General features: G+C 38.8%; 1 protein-coding gene across 2 annotated transcripts; it reads left to right on the top strand.

The window, feature by feature from the left end:
- The first annotated feature begins 1,070 nt into the window (after positions 1–1,070).
- LOC119794854 (gastrula zinc finger protein XlCGF57.1-like) lies at positions 1,071–16,985 on the top strand. 2 transcript variants are annotated; one of them, XM_038302577.1, is made up of 2 exons: positions 1,071–1,370; positions 15,105–16,985. In XM_038302577.1, the coding sequence occupies exons 1-2, from the start codon at positions 1,223–1,225 to the stop codon at positions 16,928–16,930; spliced, it is 1,974 nt and encodes a 657-aa protein (XP_038158505.1). In that variant the 5' UTR covers positions 1,071–1,222; the 3' UTR covers positions 16,931–16,985. The 2 variants fall into 2 exon arrangements, with proteins under 2 accessions (XP_038158505.1, XP_038158516.1); XM_038302588.1 differs by lacking the exon at positions 1,071–1,370 and adding an exon at positions 13,586–14,046.
- Positions 16,986–17,724: the final 739 nt, after the last annotated feature.

A 17,724-nucleotide genomic window follows, 5' to 3' on the forward strand; every position in this document is an offset into this window, starting at 1 on the left:
GAGGAAACTTTGGACCATATTCTTAATGTTTGATGGTTCTTATCTATGAATTTAGTTAAAGGGAGAGCTTTGGTTGGTAAAAAGATTTGAATGAATATGATTTTGACCCTTTTGTGGAGACACCTTTGAGTCGACGTGTTTAGAAATTCTCTGCTCCATGGATAAAATGTACAGCTTTTTCTATAAACTATGTTCTACATCAGGGGTCTTCAACAGGGGGTCCATGGGGGTCGTGAAAGTTTCGGTTGATTAGATTTTATTTTTTTTATATTCCTCCCTGCGATTTTTTCCACTAATTAAAATGTCTTTAAATCCACATTAACATGAATTGAACACACTGTAGTAAACAGATAAATGGAGGCAGAAGAGGTCTTTCAGTCATCAATGCAAACATTCAGCGACACACAGGAGCTCTTTCAAGCTGGGCACCGTTTCATTCACAACACCTGTCCCATCAACCAGGAATCAGAAATACTTTAATAATCCCAGGGAGGGATTACTTTAGTTACATTACTCCATCTGTAATAGAGCGACTATTGGACCAGTTTGATAGAACACCATTTCACATAATTATGGGTCCCCGCTCCATCTCGCGATCAGTTTGGGGGTCCTCTGCGTGGAAAACGTTGAAGACCTCTGTTCTACATAATATCTAACAGTTTATTTCTGAAATTTATAATGCTAAAGCTGCTGATCTCAATTCCCTGCCTTCTTTTAACGACTATTCCCCTGTTTTGTGAAGCTGACACCCCACCTACTTGCTCCTCTCTGAGTTCGTTGGAGCTCAAGCAGAGCATACACAATATTAATATTTGTTTATTTATAGGAGCACAATATGAGGTGATGAACGCTTAATTTAAAATTATGATCTAATTAATACTCATCTGTCCAAACCTTGCCCGATGGCGGTGCCTTAACCAGTCTGTTATATAACCTGTTGATTGTGGCGTCAGAGCTGCAGTGCATGTTGGGAGATGTAGTTAGATCAACAAGAGGGTGATTAAAGTGAAGTGTCCTTTCTTTAACCCACAATAGAACGTCTTTCTGCTGTGTTTGTCTTTCAGACCGCCTGCAGGATTATATTGGAAAAGAGGAGGATTTCTCTGAGCAGCAGCTCTGTGGACAGGAGAGGAATTCCAGTTTGGATCAAGAGGAACCAGAAGCTCTGCAGATAAAAGAAGAGCAGAAAGAACCAGAAGATCCCTGGACTAAAGAGGAAACCATGGAGCTCCCCATAAGTGAGCATGAAGAGCAGCTTGTTCTGAAGCAGGAAGCTGAAGAAACAATAGATAAAACTTTCCCATCTTTGATATGTGGAGAAAACTGTCTGAAGAAAGAAGATTTAATGGATCATATGAGGTCTCACACAGGTAAGAAGATTTATGTGTGTCTGACCTGTGGAAAGATGTTTCCAAAGAGATCTAGACTTGATACACACTTGATTCAGATTGCTACCTCCAGCAGCTCATTTAGATCCTTAGATCCATTTTTATTTTGCATCTGGGCCACATATTTAACCTGGCATAAGCCAGATTGAGACACGTAGTTAAATTCAGTTCCTACACCGTATCAATCTGGTTATTGTTCTTTAGAGAATGTTAGCAAAAGGGAGGATCATTCAGTACACTTCTACAAGCTGATTGGGTATCTACCTCCCATTTCCAGCTATTAGCCAATCATAGCCGCAGTAGCAGCTGAGACGTATCAGATTCTTTATTTTTTATTTTTTTTTCTTAATGTTAACTGATAAATCAGATTCTTACCGAATCCAGTTGAGAGGAAAACGCAAACATCTTCTCCATCCACACAGGCAAAAACTGTGTCCTTTTGGTCATTTTTCTAAAATAAATAGAGGGTAATCCTGCTAAAACAGGCCCAGACATTTTTTTTTTGCTTCAGCGTTCTGCCTTTCTGTTGTCTTCATACACGTTATTGCATTTGAAGTGATGTGTGCAGTCTTATTAAACTATCCACCTCTAGTTGAATACTCTCCACCGCAAGGAGTCTGCTTGACTGAAAAAACAGTGTCTCACTCAAACTTGCACCCTGGTTACCGTCTTTGCATGGTTTATTCCACAAGCTTCACACAACAAGCTAGGCTAGCCCAACTAGCACAGCACCATTTCCTTACCAGGGGCCAGTTTCACGAAGCAGGTTTACCAAAATCTCTGGCTTTTCCATCCTACAACCTGTTTCAGTCACCATAGTAACAGTCTCCCCAGAGCTAACCTGGTCGTTAGCAGGTTTTCTTCATTAAACTCTAGTGAACTTTGTCTCCGCTCTTCTTACAGCCAATCACTTTGTTTTATTTCATGATTTGGTAAAATTTTTGTCGTATTTCTGTGAATAAAATGTATATCATTCACTAGGTCTGTTACACACATTAGGTTTTAAAAACAAACATGGCATATCCGTTTGATGATCATATTAAATAATGATTGGCATTTTTTCACAGAGAATTAAATATTCATAAAGAGAGGATTCTACATCTCAGTTGACAGGAAATTAGATTACTGGTTTCTGGTTTGTTCAATATGAGCCGAGATGCGGATCGTTTTTATATTCGTTTAGTTATATTCATATATATTCATGAAGAACTACTGAAATGATTCTCAGATTACACAGAAATACTTTTATTAATTCCGCGGGTGAAATTAATTAGTTTAGGATTAGGATTCAGTTGTTAACAACCTAATGAGCCTACTGACACAATCTGACGCCATTCTATTGGCCTGATAGCCGCTGCTAACGACCATTTATTGGTATAACATCCGAAGCGCGGCTATTTATTATTCACTGTGTAAAATAAGATTGTATCAAAATCAGGAACAACATCTTCAGACTTCATTTTCACCTGATTCCAGAAAATTTCACCTAAATAGTTCTACTAGCATTCAAGAAATGATCCTGTAGTATTATTGTGTATGCTGGTAAAGATTCAGTCATCTCAATTCCATGAATAGAGTACAGATGGAGGCCTGTAACAACTAGCCATAGTAATATGCAGCGATTTAGCTACCGGTATTTCTACATCCAAAGCCAAAAATTCGAGTTGTTTACCGATTGAATGAGAACGAACAATCAAAGAATTTAATCTGGAATTGACATAAACAGCAACACCCCCACCTTTTTTCAGCCTATCAGTGCAGTAGACATTATACCCCATAATGTGAATGTCTTTATTTGTAATACTTGTAGTAAAACAGGTTTCTGCTATCAAAACAATATCTGCACCTGTTGTTTTAATCTTTGGGCGTAGGCTCCGTACATTAAGATGCACATATTTAAGACCTGGCAGTGATTTGAAATCAGAGGGTGTCTGGGAGCGTTGAAGCTCAGGTCCAGGATTTGGTTGCACATTTCCAGACAATAATAAAAGCAAAACAATCAACAGCCTCTGTTTAGCAATTTATTTACTTTCAATTTTTTGACATGTAAAAGCCCCTCCCATTAATGGATTAGTGAGATAATTATACAAGACAAACATAGACTTGAGTTTAGGCAGATCTCTGGGCAGGTTTATTTCATTTTCCATTTGTACTGGAGGTTGTTCCTGGGTGTAGAGAATCCATAGTGCATGTGCTGTTGAATAAAACACTTTCCACATTGAGGCGATAGTCTGAGTCCTTCCCATATAGCCAGTGACACCGCTTTGTACGTGGAGCCCATGCGGCGAATAGAAGTAGAAACTTTTGCCGTCATCTAGGGCTGCAACAACGAATCGATAAAATCGATAAAAATCGACTTTTAAAAGCGTTGGCAACGAATTTAATCATCGATTAGTTGTGTCGCGCGATTAATGCGTCATCCACCGCCGCCGTCATCCCGGGGAAGCAAAAGAAATATGGCGGAGCGAGTCAGCGCCGCAGTTGCAGTGTTGCCAACTCAGCGACTTTTCAGACCCCTCCAGCGACTATTTTAAAAAAAAAGCGACTAGCGACAAATCTGGCGACTTTTTACGGTGTCACTGGCGGCTTTTGGAGACTCTTACGTGAAAGCATGTATCGTTCCTACTCTTGTCCTCCAGCGGCAGCTGCTGCCGTGGGGCGCCTCCCCCATCCCAACGCCTTTCTCCCTCTCCCACAGGAATCCCTCTCAGCGCTGCAGTCCGAGCCGCAGGATTTTAGTGAGGAGTTTACCCTCAGCGTCCAGACTGCAAATGAAGCGCGCATGCCCCGGGATTGACGGCGCAAATTGATCACAATAATTAAAACAGCCTGCGCTTTGTAAAGTGAAAAAAGTCGTAACATGCGACTTTTGTAAAAACAAATGAACATGGCACGGAAGCACCACTGTTATGACGCAGCACCTGAAAAGAAAACACGTTGGAGCCTTCAATGGCAGTGAAGAGAGCTGATCAGCAGGGTGAGCGACCATGTTTGTTTCGTTATAAAGTGGGGAAACGTAACGTTAGTTTCTCAGGTAGCTCATCTGATGCTTTCCTTACTGTGTTAGTAGGTTACAGACAGTGATAAGGTTGGCTACTTATTTTACTTTTAATTTCATTTGAATTAGCTTAAGCAGCGTTTATATTTTCTTTATAAATAAATTAACTTGCAAATTATGAGGGCAAGGCTTTTAAAGTTTAAATCTTCTGGCAAAGATAAAGTAAAGAAGATCCTGCAATTTATGGAAGTAAAGCAGAATAAAATCCAGCAAGATCAGTAATATGTCAATTAATTATCTGCCACATTCCCATGTAAATATCTGTCTTTGGAGGATGTGTTTTTTAGCACCCCTAGTTCTCTCATTTTTATTCCAAATACAATTTATAATTTGAATCACAGGGCTATTTTTATCTCTATGGTTCAGTATTTTCTCAAGTAGCAACTTTAACTGCTATACTTTCCTGTCTTAAAAGGCAGAACTCTTCTAGTCTAAAAAAAACCTCATTTGTTGAAATGGGGGGGCCTATTGTTTGAACCCCTTAGGGGCTTTTAAAACAAAAATGTCTTTTTTTGCGCTTTATGAAACAAAGTACCCTATATTTTGTGGATGTACAGCTACATTTCTCATGTAAGTTTGCGTAGTTTTAAAACAAACATTTATTTTTCATATTGCACCAGTACAGTTAATGAGAAACCTGTACTTGTGTGCTTGTTTGTTCTGTCTAAAATGTTTATTTTGGAATAAAGAGGTTAATATAAAAAAAATATTTTGTGTCCGATTCATCGATTAATCGAAAAAATAATCGGCCGATTCATCGATTTTCAAAATAATCGTTAGTTGCAGCCCTACCGTCATCCACAACAGGAATGAAAAGTATTAAAAAGAACCGACCTAAGTGGAAATGAGACAGTCATCAAATTAGCTCCAGCAGAAGGATCGCTGTAGCAGATGGAAGTAGGCCTCAGGGCTGGGTAAGCAGAGCTTTGGGCTCAAAATATCTCTCCTAAGACACAAAACTGTCCTAATCCACAACTTGTTGGAAAAAAAATAAAAATAAAAGCTTTTTATGCTTAAAAGAGTTGGTAAAACTGTCAAATGACAGCAAATAAAACAGACAATAGACAAAGACACCATGCATGCTGCCATCTTGGATTCTGTGACATCATGTAAGATGTTTTACTCATATTGTGTCTTAAGAAGACATGCATTCTGTCATTTTACCATCTTTTTTTAAACCTTTCTCTACTTATTGTCTCTAAGGAGGTGGAGCCAGAGAAGGTTAACTATCTAGCGGATTTAGATGGTGGAGCATTAAGCAATATTTTAGAACCTGTGATTGTAATTTCAGAGCTGCAGTGCATGCTGGGAGATGTAGTTCCAGTCTGTTTGTTTGTAGTTAGATTGAATCAAGAAGGATTAAAGTGAAGTGTCCTTTCTTTAACCTACAATAGAAAGTCTTTCTGCTGTTTGTCTTTCAGACCGCCTGCAGGATTATATTGGAAAGGAGGAGGATTCATCTGACCAGCAGCTCTGTGGACAGGAGAGGAAATTCAGTTTGGACCAAGAGGAACCAGAAGCTCCGCAGATAAAAGAAGAGCAGAAAGAACCAGAAGATCCCTGGACTAAAGAGGAAACCATGGAGCTCCCCATAAGTGAGCATGAAGAGCAGCTGGTTCAGGAGACTGAAGATACAGGAGATACGTGTTTGACATATGGAGAAAAGCCTCTTAAAAAAAGAAAATTAATAGATCACATGAAAACTCACAAAGGTCAGAAGATTTATGAATGTCTGTCTTGTGTAAAAATGTTCACAACGAAATCTAGTCTTGATACACACATCAGAATTCACACTGGTGAGAAACCTTTTTCCTGCACCATTTGTAACAAGAATTTTAATAACAAGAGTAATTTGACTAGACACGTGAGTTTTCACACAGGTAAGAAACCTTTTGAATGTCCATCCTGTGGGAAAAGCTTCACTCGGAAGTCTGATCTCAATACGCACATGAGAATTCACACAGGTGAGAAACCTTTTTCCTGCAACATTTGTAACAAGGATTTTACTGACAGGAGTAATTTGACTTCTCACATCAGAATTCACACAGGTGAGAAACCTTTTGGTTGTCTATCCTGTGGAAAAAGCTTCACTCAGAAATCTGATCTTAATGCACACATCAGAATTCACACAGGTGAGAAGCCTTTTTCCTGCACCATTTGTGACAAGAAATTTAATCAAAAGAGTAGTTTGTCCACTCATATGAGAATTCATGTAGCTGTGAAGCCTTTTTCCTGCAGCATATGTAAGAAGAATTTTACTGAAAAAAATAGTTTGACTACTCATATGAGAATTCACACAGGTGAGAAGCCTTTTGAATGTCTGTACTGTGGTAAAAGCTTCACTGAGAAATCTAGTCTTGTAAAACACATCAGAATTCACACAGGGGAGAAGCCTTATTCCTGTTCCATTTGTAACAAGAGCTTTACTGAAAAAGGTCACTTGACTAGACACATGAGAATTCATATAGGTGAGAAGCCGTTCTCCTGAATGATTTGTGAGAAAAGGTTTTAAACCAGCAAGTAGTTTGTGTATTGAAATAGTATTTATTCATGCATTATGTGAAATGATTTATATTTTTATAAAAACATTTGTTCAAATTATTTGTTGATTCTATTCAGTTTATTTCTACAGCGCCAATTCACATCACATGTCATCTCAAGGGACTTTACAGTTCAACCAGATCATACAGTCAGATTTATTCAACGTTTTCAAAGGAAAACCAGTTGATTGCATCAACTCATTGACTCGAATGCAATCCCTCTCACTAGGCATGCTTGTAGCGACAGTGGAGAGGAAAAACTCACTTTTAACAGGAAGAAACCTCCAGCAGAACCAGGCTCAGTGTGAGCGGCCATCTGCTGAGGCCCACTGGGGTTCAAGGAGACAGAAGCAGAGAAACAAAAGATGGCGCCTTCAAGGAAACACACAGCCAGGCAGACGAGCTCCGAGCCAGCTCCCATGTCAGAGGATGAAGAGAGCACATCCAGTTAGTCACAGTCAGAGAAACAGGACTACACTGAAAAACAGGCCGATCTCCAACATCTATAAACAAAGGTGTTGATGGCAGCAGCACAGCTGATATTTCTCTCCAGGATGGAGTCACAGCCAAACAGGAACAGACCAGATGAAGCTACTATGAGAAAAAGCAGAGAGAGCAGAACGTTAGAGATTGAACTAACAGATTCTGTAGAGTGGGAGAATAGAGATAGAATGATGAAAAATAGGTCCCTACGTCCTCCAGCAGTCCCAGTGGGGTTTTGTTGACACATTTTTGCTGCGTCCGAATGTTTGCCCTAATCCCTCGATCACTATATGGAACGGCGACTTTATAGTGAACTCATTTAACTGACAGATGATCACTATTTTTCACTCCACGTTGGTCACGTGATTCTAAAATAGGAAATCAAGTCCAAATTCCTACAGCTATTTTATTTTTATTATAATTTTACCAAATATTTATAAAAGTAAAATAATTATATAAGTAACATATTAATTTTAAAAATCCCCCTTAAATTATTTAAATAATATATTTTCCTTGTATTATTCAACCGTGAAGAAAAAAAAGGAATTATGTTTTTTAAATACAAACAATATTTTCTTCTTTATTTTTTTCATGATTTTTTTATGTTAAATCTAATAAAAACACCTTTATTGTAATTGTGCTGAATTACTCATTTTCACACCGCTAAGCTATTTCAGCTCACGCCATCAAAGCTACGTCCAGCTTTATCCACATAAGGCGAAATGGCACCACTAATCGGTCTTTCTCTTTTTATGATCGCTCTTAGTGAAATTCTCTTGCTTAGGATTTAAAGACGTCTTGAAGTAAGGAGGAGGAGAAAACTGTGAAGGAGGAGACGTTTTAGGGGCAGCTTTAAGTGTGTTAACTCATTGAAAGCAAAGTGCTTTACAATAATTAACATTATGTGTAAGATCATGCCATCTGCTGCGCAAAGTTAAAAAGCCATTTTGACCTAATTTTATATTACCTAAATTATTTATTTGACCTAAATCAAAGGTAACACACAACTACATCCAATATTTTGCTAGCTTTCTTCACCAATCATTTATTATCTCTTATATTTCACGCTGGTAAAGCTTTAAAGAATCTTTTCAGTAAACCTTTTTGAATCATTGGCTTAAACTCTAAATTAATACAATAACACAATTTAACAAAAATGGGTTAAATAATGTATTGAACATATAATAAACAATAAATATAAACACAATATGTGTTTATTAACAGGCTTAAAACCCTTTTTTAGGGTGAACCATATCTTTATTTCCTCCTTAATACAGACGTCCCCCTCCTGAAGCACTGGAAAAACAATCTAGAAATAAGTAAAAATGTCTTAAATTAAGTGTATTTACCTTTAATCTGAGTATGTAATTGAGATAGCTTTTTATTTTAAGTGGAAATTGTCTTGTTCCGTTTGCAAAATGTCTCTTTTCCCTCTTTAATCCAAGAACAAATGCACTTATTTTAAGAAAAAATGACTCATCTAGATTTTGATTTTTTTTCCAGTGAGCTGTACTTTGATGGCCACTCAAACCTTCACCCTGATTTCCTCCTGACCATGGAGAGACTAACAGCTCTGGATGCCCCATCACCACGGATGGAGGCAACACCTAGAAGTTCTAGCCTTCTAGGTGTTGCAAGTTGTGCGTCCTATCATGTTGTTGCCAGAGCCTTTGATATTCAACCATCTGTGGCATCATCCCCAGGGTGGCAGAGGATATTCTAGGCCTGAAAAACAGTGCGATTCGCTTCTCACATGGAAACCAGCTGGCTTCCAGCAACTTTCCGCATCCGGATCAAACCGCCTAAAGAAAACGCAGAATGTTATTTTAACGACAAATTATTCCATTGAATTCAAATGCAAGACATATATGATCCCACCACTAAGTTTCTTGATATTTTTTTGGTTATCCAGGTTCAGTTCATTAATCTAGAATTCTAAAAAATAGTCTTGTTTACACCCACTCCCTCTACCCACCAAACCAGTATGTGATCCTTGGCGATTGTGGTTATCCATGCCTGACGAATCCAGTTAAAGCTCGATTTATCTGCCATCACTCTGGCTGTCATAGAAAGCTCATTAGGGATAATGACGGCAGGGTGGAAGGCAATATTTTAAAAGCACTGGAGGTAAAAACCTGACTGCTTTTAGTTGCTTGTTTTGCATATTTATCAGCCGTCTAATTCCCTTTTATTCCTAAATGAGAAAGAATCCATATGAAAGAAACTATTAATCCCATTGCTTGAATTCTAAATAATAATTGCTGAATTTTTAATTAGATATCAGGTCTGCTGTCTGAATGATGGTATCTGAATGAATATAACGATGAACTAGAATCAGGGATAATTAAACTTCTGAGTAGATGGATTTCTTTAATTCATTCTAACTGCAGTATAATCACAAATATTTCTCCTCTGTGCACTAAAACTCCATCACTTATTATTTTACCTGATTTAACATTTAATTCTGGAACTATAAACTAAACTGTCATTAAATCTTTTGAAGCATCCATATAAACTAAAACATATCCATAAAGTTTATTTTCTATAAAATGCTGAACCAAACTAGGATCTGAAATATAATCCTTGTTTATGCAGCAAAGTTAAATCATTTTACAAAGTAAAATCGAAGTGGATCCAGCTGCGCATGCGCAGATGAGCCGCTGGTCGGGATCGGCTAGCAGCATTAGCTTAGCTTGTGTGTGGAGTCATTGTAGAGAGGCTGATAATCTGGGAGTGTTTGCAGTGAGAATGTCTTCAGTCCAGCTTCAAGGAGAGTTTATCACCGAGCAGTTAACTCCTGCTGAAGAAACATTCACGGAGTTTAAAGGGAGTTTGGTCAATTCGGAGGAAAAGATGGACGATCAACATCTACTGCTGGATTTCACCAGGATCCCCCAGATCATCTCACACCGGATAGGTAGGAAACACCTGATAGAAACGATTCCCTGATGATGCACCCTGTGGATTTTAGCCTCATCTGATTGGAAAACTGCTTAGAGGAGATCAAGATGCTAAGCTAAAGCTGGTTTCCGCGGCGGCCATCTTACTACGGTCAGCTCGCTCACTTACTGCATTGGCTTTTACTGACTGCGGTCAAGTTAGTAATTTGCTCTGGTTAAACCTCTTCTTCGCTTCGAGAAAGCCGTCTCTAACAAGTCATATATATATAATAGTAGGCCCCGCATTGAATGACGCGGCGCAGACATTACGGGCGCCATCTTGGGGAGGTCGACCTGCTACCCTAGGCTGCTGTTTTTAGCAAAACAGAAGAAGGATGCTTCAGCACTGCAGCGTATTTTTGTTTAAATCAACAGACTGTTGACATCAGGGCTGGAGGGAGAACTTCATGAAGGCATCAGAGCTTTGGAAGACATTACTAAATAAAAAGCAGATATACACTACATAGAATAGAAACTCCCCTTAGTTGTCCCATAGTGGGTAAATTGTTGTGTTACAGCAGCAACAGATTCCTGGAAAAATTGGTCACACAAATGTGGACCTTAAAAAGTGCATAAAAATAAGAATAAGTAACAGAGTTAAAAAAAACAAAAAAACAATCTAATTTCAGCACTGCAGCGTATTTTTGTTTAAATCAACAGACTGTTGACATCAGGGCTGGAGGGAGAACTTCATGAAGGCATCAGAGCTTTGGAAGACATTACTAAATAAAAAGCAGATATACACTACATAGAATAGAAACTCCCCTTAGTTGTCCCATAGTGGGTAAATTGTTGTGTTACAGCAGCAACAGATTCCAGGAAAAATTGGTCACACAAATGTGGACCTTAAAAAGTGCATAAAAATAAGAATAAGTAACAGAGTTAAAAAAACCAAAAAAACAAAAAACAATCTAATTTTATTTAAGCTTTTAAAAACAACCACAGATAACCAAAGTGCTGTAAAGAAAAAAAAATAAGTAAAACACAAAACAGTATAAACAGAACATTCACATAAGATATGATATAAAAAATACATAAAATACTGTACTGTACAGTGTGTGTGTATATATATATATATATATATATATATATATATATATTAGGGATGGGACGATTTATAAAAACCGTCAGAATCGTTCGGTTCGGCTGTCTCGGTTCGGTGCTCATGGTGACCATAAAATGAACTTGGTGGTTGAACTGTGGAGAATCTAAGCTTTCTAAGAAAGTTTAACACGTCTATATTGGTAACAGTTTAACTGGTATTATTTTTAAGCGCATGGCTGCGGAGCGCAGGCGATCGGGTGGATGTTAAGAGGTAGGGGAGAAATCCCCCCAAAATATCAAATTCAATAAAAAAAAAAAAAAAAGAGCTTTTATTTTCACATCATATCGCCCAGCCCTAATCATAATAACCTCCTATTTAATTTTATAAAATGCACACGCATTGTTGTTCCTCTCTACAGGATACATCAGGAAATTGATGACTCAGATGTTCTTTCCAGACGTATGCTAACGTGTAATTATCCTTTATTTGTAAACTCTCTGATTGAGGAAAGATAGCAGCAAGACTCAAGCAAAATATCAAATAAAAAAATCTATATTTATATGGTTCAACCATCTGACGCCTCCTTTATGCTGTCTATTAGAGTTTCTTCAATTGGTCTTGTCAAATTTCTCTTTCTTAATTTCTTCAGAGCATTTTAAAGGCACACTATGCAACATTTTTCAGTTAATTAATGTGTTCCATAACGTTTTGGATGATTAAACGAGTCATTTCAGGTTGAACAAAGGTATTCTCGGCCGCCCTGGTGGTCTGTGGGGGAAATACTGCACTTGCAATTGCAGGAGCACCGACCCGCACCCACAGGCTCAGAAGTCTCGTGAGAGTCAGTCTTGCTTTACGGCGAGAACTGCTACACGCCCCAGTTAAAAGCATTCTCGTTGCTAGCACAGTGGCAATCTTTGTGCAGTTATGCTACGTTCACGCAGCAAAAGCAGCAAAATCGCGTCTGCTGCTTCATTTTTGCTGCTTGTACCAGTTAGTTCTGACGCGCAGCTGAAGCAGCTTTGCTGCTCTGGCTGCCCGGTGCAAAAGTGTGTCTGAGGCGCATTGGGCGGAGCTTCACTATCCTTTCTCTGCCTTGCAGCTATATTTGCTGTGATCAGTGGGAATAAAGTAGTTTTAATATGTTTTTAAGTGAGAAAATACACCTGAAAACGTAATCAGTGCCGTCAGTTCATTCAGATTATTATCCTGCCTTCAATATTTTTTCTGTCGGAGCCGCTCAGACCCGTCAATAAACTGTTTAAGAGGTGTGATCATCAGCGCTGTGTCTCTCTCCCTGCGTTAAACGCACCCGACGCGTTGCTTCAGCTGCTCAGACGTGCTGCGCCTGCTTGCTCAAAACGCGCCGCGGGACCTTTTGCTGCGCCTTGACGCGCGTCAACCATTGACTTTGCATGTAAACTCGCTGCTTCTGCCGCGCCAGCTACGTCCAGTGTGAATGCAGTCATTCGCTGCTAAGCTCAAAACAACCGCGCCTGGCTTGACGGAGAAACCAGGAGAACAGCTGAGCATATTTACGACAGTGCACTTTTACTTTCGCCCTCTGGAGGGAGCCTCACTGGAAAATCAACACCGGTTGCATAGTGTACCTTTAATTTGGTTTGGTCAAATGTTTTTTTCTGCAGCAGTGAAAGCAACTATCCTCCTCTGGAGTGATACGGCTGAGTTACTTTGCTCCTCTGTGATGAGGAACCCAGACAGAAGTTCCCAGATGAGCAAAAACTTTCCTCTTAACGTCTCCAGAATGGGATGCTGTATTTCCATCATTTCCCCTCATTGTCCAGGCCTTTTAGGACATACTGCCTCCTGTACAGTCTAGACAACAACATCAACAACTGAATTTTTCTGGGAATGTGATCTTTTTTTTTTTTTTATAAATAAACTCACATGATTTTCTGATTCAAACATTTTTTACAGAAAAAAAACAGCCCTGTCGCCCTGCTGGTATCTACATTTTAAGCAAAAATGAGGAAGCTGCTCCAGAAGGCTTTATCATTTAGGTCTGTTTTTCTCTTTCTAACCATAATGCTTCTTTTTAAAATGATACAACATAGAAATTTCATTAGAAAACTATTTAAAATCAGCTCAGCCTCTGACACATTGAGCTGGGGTCTGTCTCTTCCAGGCAGAGGTGTACAGGAAGCGCTGCTGAGGCTAGGGTGTCTCATTACTTCCTCATTTGCCAGACAGTCACTGTGGTGTTGGATGTGAATTCTTTGCTTTCTTTAATAATTCTTTGTGGGGAAACAAATTTAGGCCAGAATGAACTTCATATCTTCAGGTTTCTTGGCAGGATCCACTCGCTCCTCAAAATCAAGGACAGAGTTTGGTGCTTTTATGTGAAGTGTCCTTTATTTAAGCACCAATAGAAAGTCTTTCTGCTGTGTTTGTCTTTCAGACCGCCTGCAGGATTATATTGGAAAAGAGGAGGATTTCTCTGACCAGCAGCTCTGTGGACAGGAGAGGAATTCCAGTTTGGATCAAGAGGAACCAGAAGCTCTGCAGATAAAAGAAGAGCAGAAAGAACCAGAAGATCCCTGGACTAAAGAGGAAACCATGGAGCTCCCCATAAGTGAGCAGGAAGAGCAGCTTGTTCTGAAGCAGAAACCTTTCCCTTTGTTCAAAATGGAACAATTAGCTTTATTGGAAATGGCTTTATCATTATTCTATTGTCATCCTGTATGATATCTAAATGCTTTAGACTTCAGGTTTATCACAGTGATGCACAGTTGCTCTACCACATAATGAGTCCAGAAATAGGAGGAGCTTGAGCTGAATTAATCTTTTTTTATGAGAACAACAAAGTTTTTCCCAGGAATGTAGTTTGTATCAGTTTTTACTCCAGGCTTCAGAGTGAAGTAGAAATAAACTGGGAAGGGAGAAGATTGAACTTGTGTTTTTTGATTGAAATCAACACTTTTTCTGCAGAATAATGTGATAGAAAAATGTCCCCTTTACCCTGTTTTTCTTAAGGTGTTTTGCATTACCCATATTGTGTCTTAAGAAGAGCTGCTTTCTGTCCTTTTACCATCATTTTAAATCGTTCTCTACACTATTGGCTCTAAGGAGTTTGACTCAGAGAGGGTTTACACTCTAGCTCTGCACTGAGGTCAGCGCAGACAGAATGCTGGATAAAGAGCTGGATCAGACCAGAATGAGATGGAGCTCTGGCTTTCTGGAGAGCACCTCCCTTTTCTTTTGGCCCTCTGTGGTAAATGTGTGTGCAATCCCCTCATTTGGGGCTCATCTCTAGAGTTGTGGTGGAGCTGTTGCCTTTCTCCAGCAGTCTCTGGGCAAAAGGTGCAGTAAAACTTGGACAGTTCAGCAAAAACAAAAAAAAATCTAAAAATTAGTTTTTAAAATGTCTTTAATTGTTATGAATCTGCAGGTAATCCAATTTTTTTAAACCTTTGATGATAAAAGTGGAGATCCTACCCTTTCTGGATGGCAGAACATTAACCATTATTTTATAACTTGGGATTGTGGTGCCAGAGCTGCAGTGCATGCTGGGAGATGTAGTTCCAGTCTATTTATATGAAGTTATGTCAACAAACGGATGATTAAATAATCATCAATAATCAATTTCTTAAGCCTACAATATAAAGTCTTTCTGCTGTGTTTGTCTTTCAGACCGCCTGCAGGATTATGTTGGAAAAGAGGAGGATTTCTCTGACCAGCAGCTCTGTGGACAGGAGAGGAATTCCAGTTTGGATCAAGAGGAACCAGAAGCTCTGCAGATAAAAGAAGAGCAGAAAGAACCAGAAGATCCCTGGACTAAAGAGGAAACCATGGAGCTCCCCATAAGTGAGTATGAAGAGCAGCTTGTTCTGAATCAGGAAATTGAAGAGAAACCTTCCTCCTGTTTGACACGTGAAGAAGACTGCCAAAAAAAAGAATATTTTATGGTTCACACTCACACAGGTCCGAAGATTTATGAATGTCTGTCCTGTGGAAAAATGTTCAAACTGAAATATCATCTTGATAAACACATCAGAATTCACACAGGTGAGAAGCCTTTTTCCTGTACCATCTGTAGCAAGAATTTTACTGACAAAAGTAGTTTGACTTCTCACACGAGAATTCACACAGGTGAGAAACCTTTTGAATGTCTGTACTGTCGAAAAAGCTTCACACAGAAATCTAATCTTGACAAACACATCAGAATTCACACAGGGGAGAAGCCCTTTAAATGTCTGTCCTGCGGAAAACGCTTCATTCAGAAATCTAATCTTGATAAACACGTCAGAATTCACACAGGTGAGAAACCCTTTGAATGTATGTCCTGTGGAAAAAGCTTCTACTTTAAGTCTGATCTTAATAATCACATCAGAATTCACACAGGTGAGAAGCCTTTTTCCTGTACCATTTGTAACAAGAACTTCAATGACAGGAGTGGTTTGACTAAACACGTGAGAATTCACAATGGTGAGAAGCCTTTTTCCTGTACCTTTTGTAACAAGAATTTTAATGACAAGAGTAATTTGACTAAACACATGCGAATTCACACAGGTGAGAAATCTTTTTCCTGTACCATTTGTAACAAGAATTTTAAAGACAAGAGTTATTTTACCTATCACATGAGAATCCACAAAGGTGAGAAACCTTTTCTATGTCTGTCCTGTGGAAAATGCTTCACTCAGAAATCTAGTGTTGATAAACACATCAGAATTCACACAGGTGAGAAGCCCTTTCAGTGTCTGTCCTGTGGAAAACGCTTCACTCAGAAATCTAATCTTGATAAACACATGAGACTTCATACAGACGAGAAGCATTTTGAATGTCCGACCTGTGGAAAAAGCTTCACCTCCAAGTCTGATCTGAATAATCACATCAGAATTCACACAGGAGAGAACCCTTTTTCCTGCAACACTTGTAACAAGAATTTTACTGACAAAACTAGTTTGACTAAACACATCAGAATTCACGCGGTTGCTAAATCTTTTTCCTGTACCTTTTGTAACAAGAAATTTAAAGATGAGAGTAATTTGACCTATCACACGAGAATTCACAAAGGTGAGAAACCTTTTGAATGTCTGTCCTGTAGAAAAAGCTTCACTCAGAAATCTAATCTTGATAGACACATGAGAATTCACACAGGAGAGAAACCTTTCTCCTGCACGATTTGTAGCAAGAATTTTACCGACCAGAGTAATTTGACTTCTCACAAGAGAATTCACAAAGCAGAGAAACCTTTTGAATGTCTGTCCTGTAGAAAAAGCTTCACTCAGAAATCTAATCTTGAAAGGCACATCAGAATTCACATAGGTGAGAAGGCTTTTGAATGTCTGTCATGTAGAAAAAGCTTCACTCAGAAAACTCATCTCGATAGACACATGAGAATTCACACAGGAGAGAAGCCTTTTTCCAGTACCATTTGTGAGAAGGATTTTACTGACAAGAGTAGTTTGACTTCTCACATGAATATTCACACAGGTGAGAAGCTGAATGATTTGTGACAAAGGGTTTAAATGAGAAGCTTATAGATATGCAGGATTTAGAATGGTTTATATTTTTATAAAATCATTTGTTTCATAAAGGTCAGAGCAGTTAGACACCACAGGAATGAACAGTAGAGGCGTTTTCCACGTTTGACTGGTGATAAATGTCCATCTAGAAACTAGAAATCGGCGCTGCTACGTGTGTTGTTGAAACCAGGCCCACCAAAACTCCAACTTTATTTGGCCCAGTGTTAGAGCTATGGTCAATAGATATTAGAATGAAGTAGATCATCTATAGAGGAGTCTCAGATGAAGATTTGGGACATATAGTAGTGTGCGCCAGTCAGGCTGATTAATGTTGCAAAGTAGCTCCAACCACCTTGAAAGGGGATTCAAAAAGCTAAAAAACAATCCACTGGACGTTTTGCTTCCCATCCAGGAAGTGCTTTCAATTCAAAATGTCAGAAATTGCATTGAGCTAGAGGCATTATAGAATGCTTTTTTTAGTTTATAAAGCACTAATGGCTGTTTTTTGGACAGTAAGGGTAGAGACATGCAGCAAAGGACCACACATTGGCTTCGAACCCAGGTCGGCTGCGTCAAGGACTATGGCCTCCATAGATGGGTCATGTGCACTAACCACTGCGCCACCTATAGAATGCGTTTTAATGATTTTTTGAATTTTCCTTTGAACAAATTCTTACAGTTTTGTTCTTGATTCTGTAGATGTTCTATTTACTTGCTATAATTGAAAGTAACTATCGCTACTGATTTTATGTTTTATATTCTGCTGTGGATGTTTTTAATTATTG

This window comes from Cyprinodon tularosa, unplaced genomic scaffold (assembly GCF_016077235.1).
Source record: "Cyprinodon tularosa strain WSP-4 unplaced genomic scaffold, ASM1607723v1 ctg1130, whole genome shotgun sequence".
In the NCBI taxonomy this organism is placed as follows: Eukaryota; Metazoa; Chordata; class Actinopteri; order Cyprinodontiformes; family Cyprinodontidae; genus Cyprinodon; species Cyprinodon tularosa.

Bases quoted from the DNA above. Each gene is read 5' to 3' on its own strand.
- LOC119794854 (XM_038302577.1), top strand. From the start codon at position 1,223: ATGGAGCTCCCCATAAGTGAGCATGAAGAGCAGCTTGTTCTGAAGCAG. The intron at 1,371-15,104 runs GTAAGAAGATTT...TTTGTCTTTCAG, and splicing joins TCATATGAGGTCTCACACAG to ACCGCCTGCAGGATTATGTT.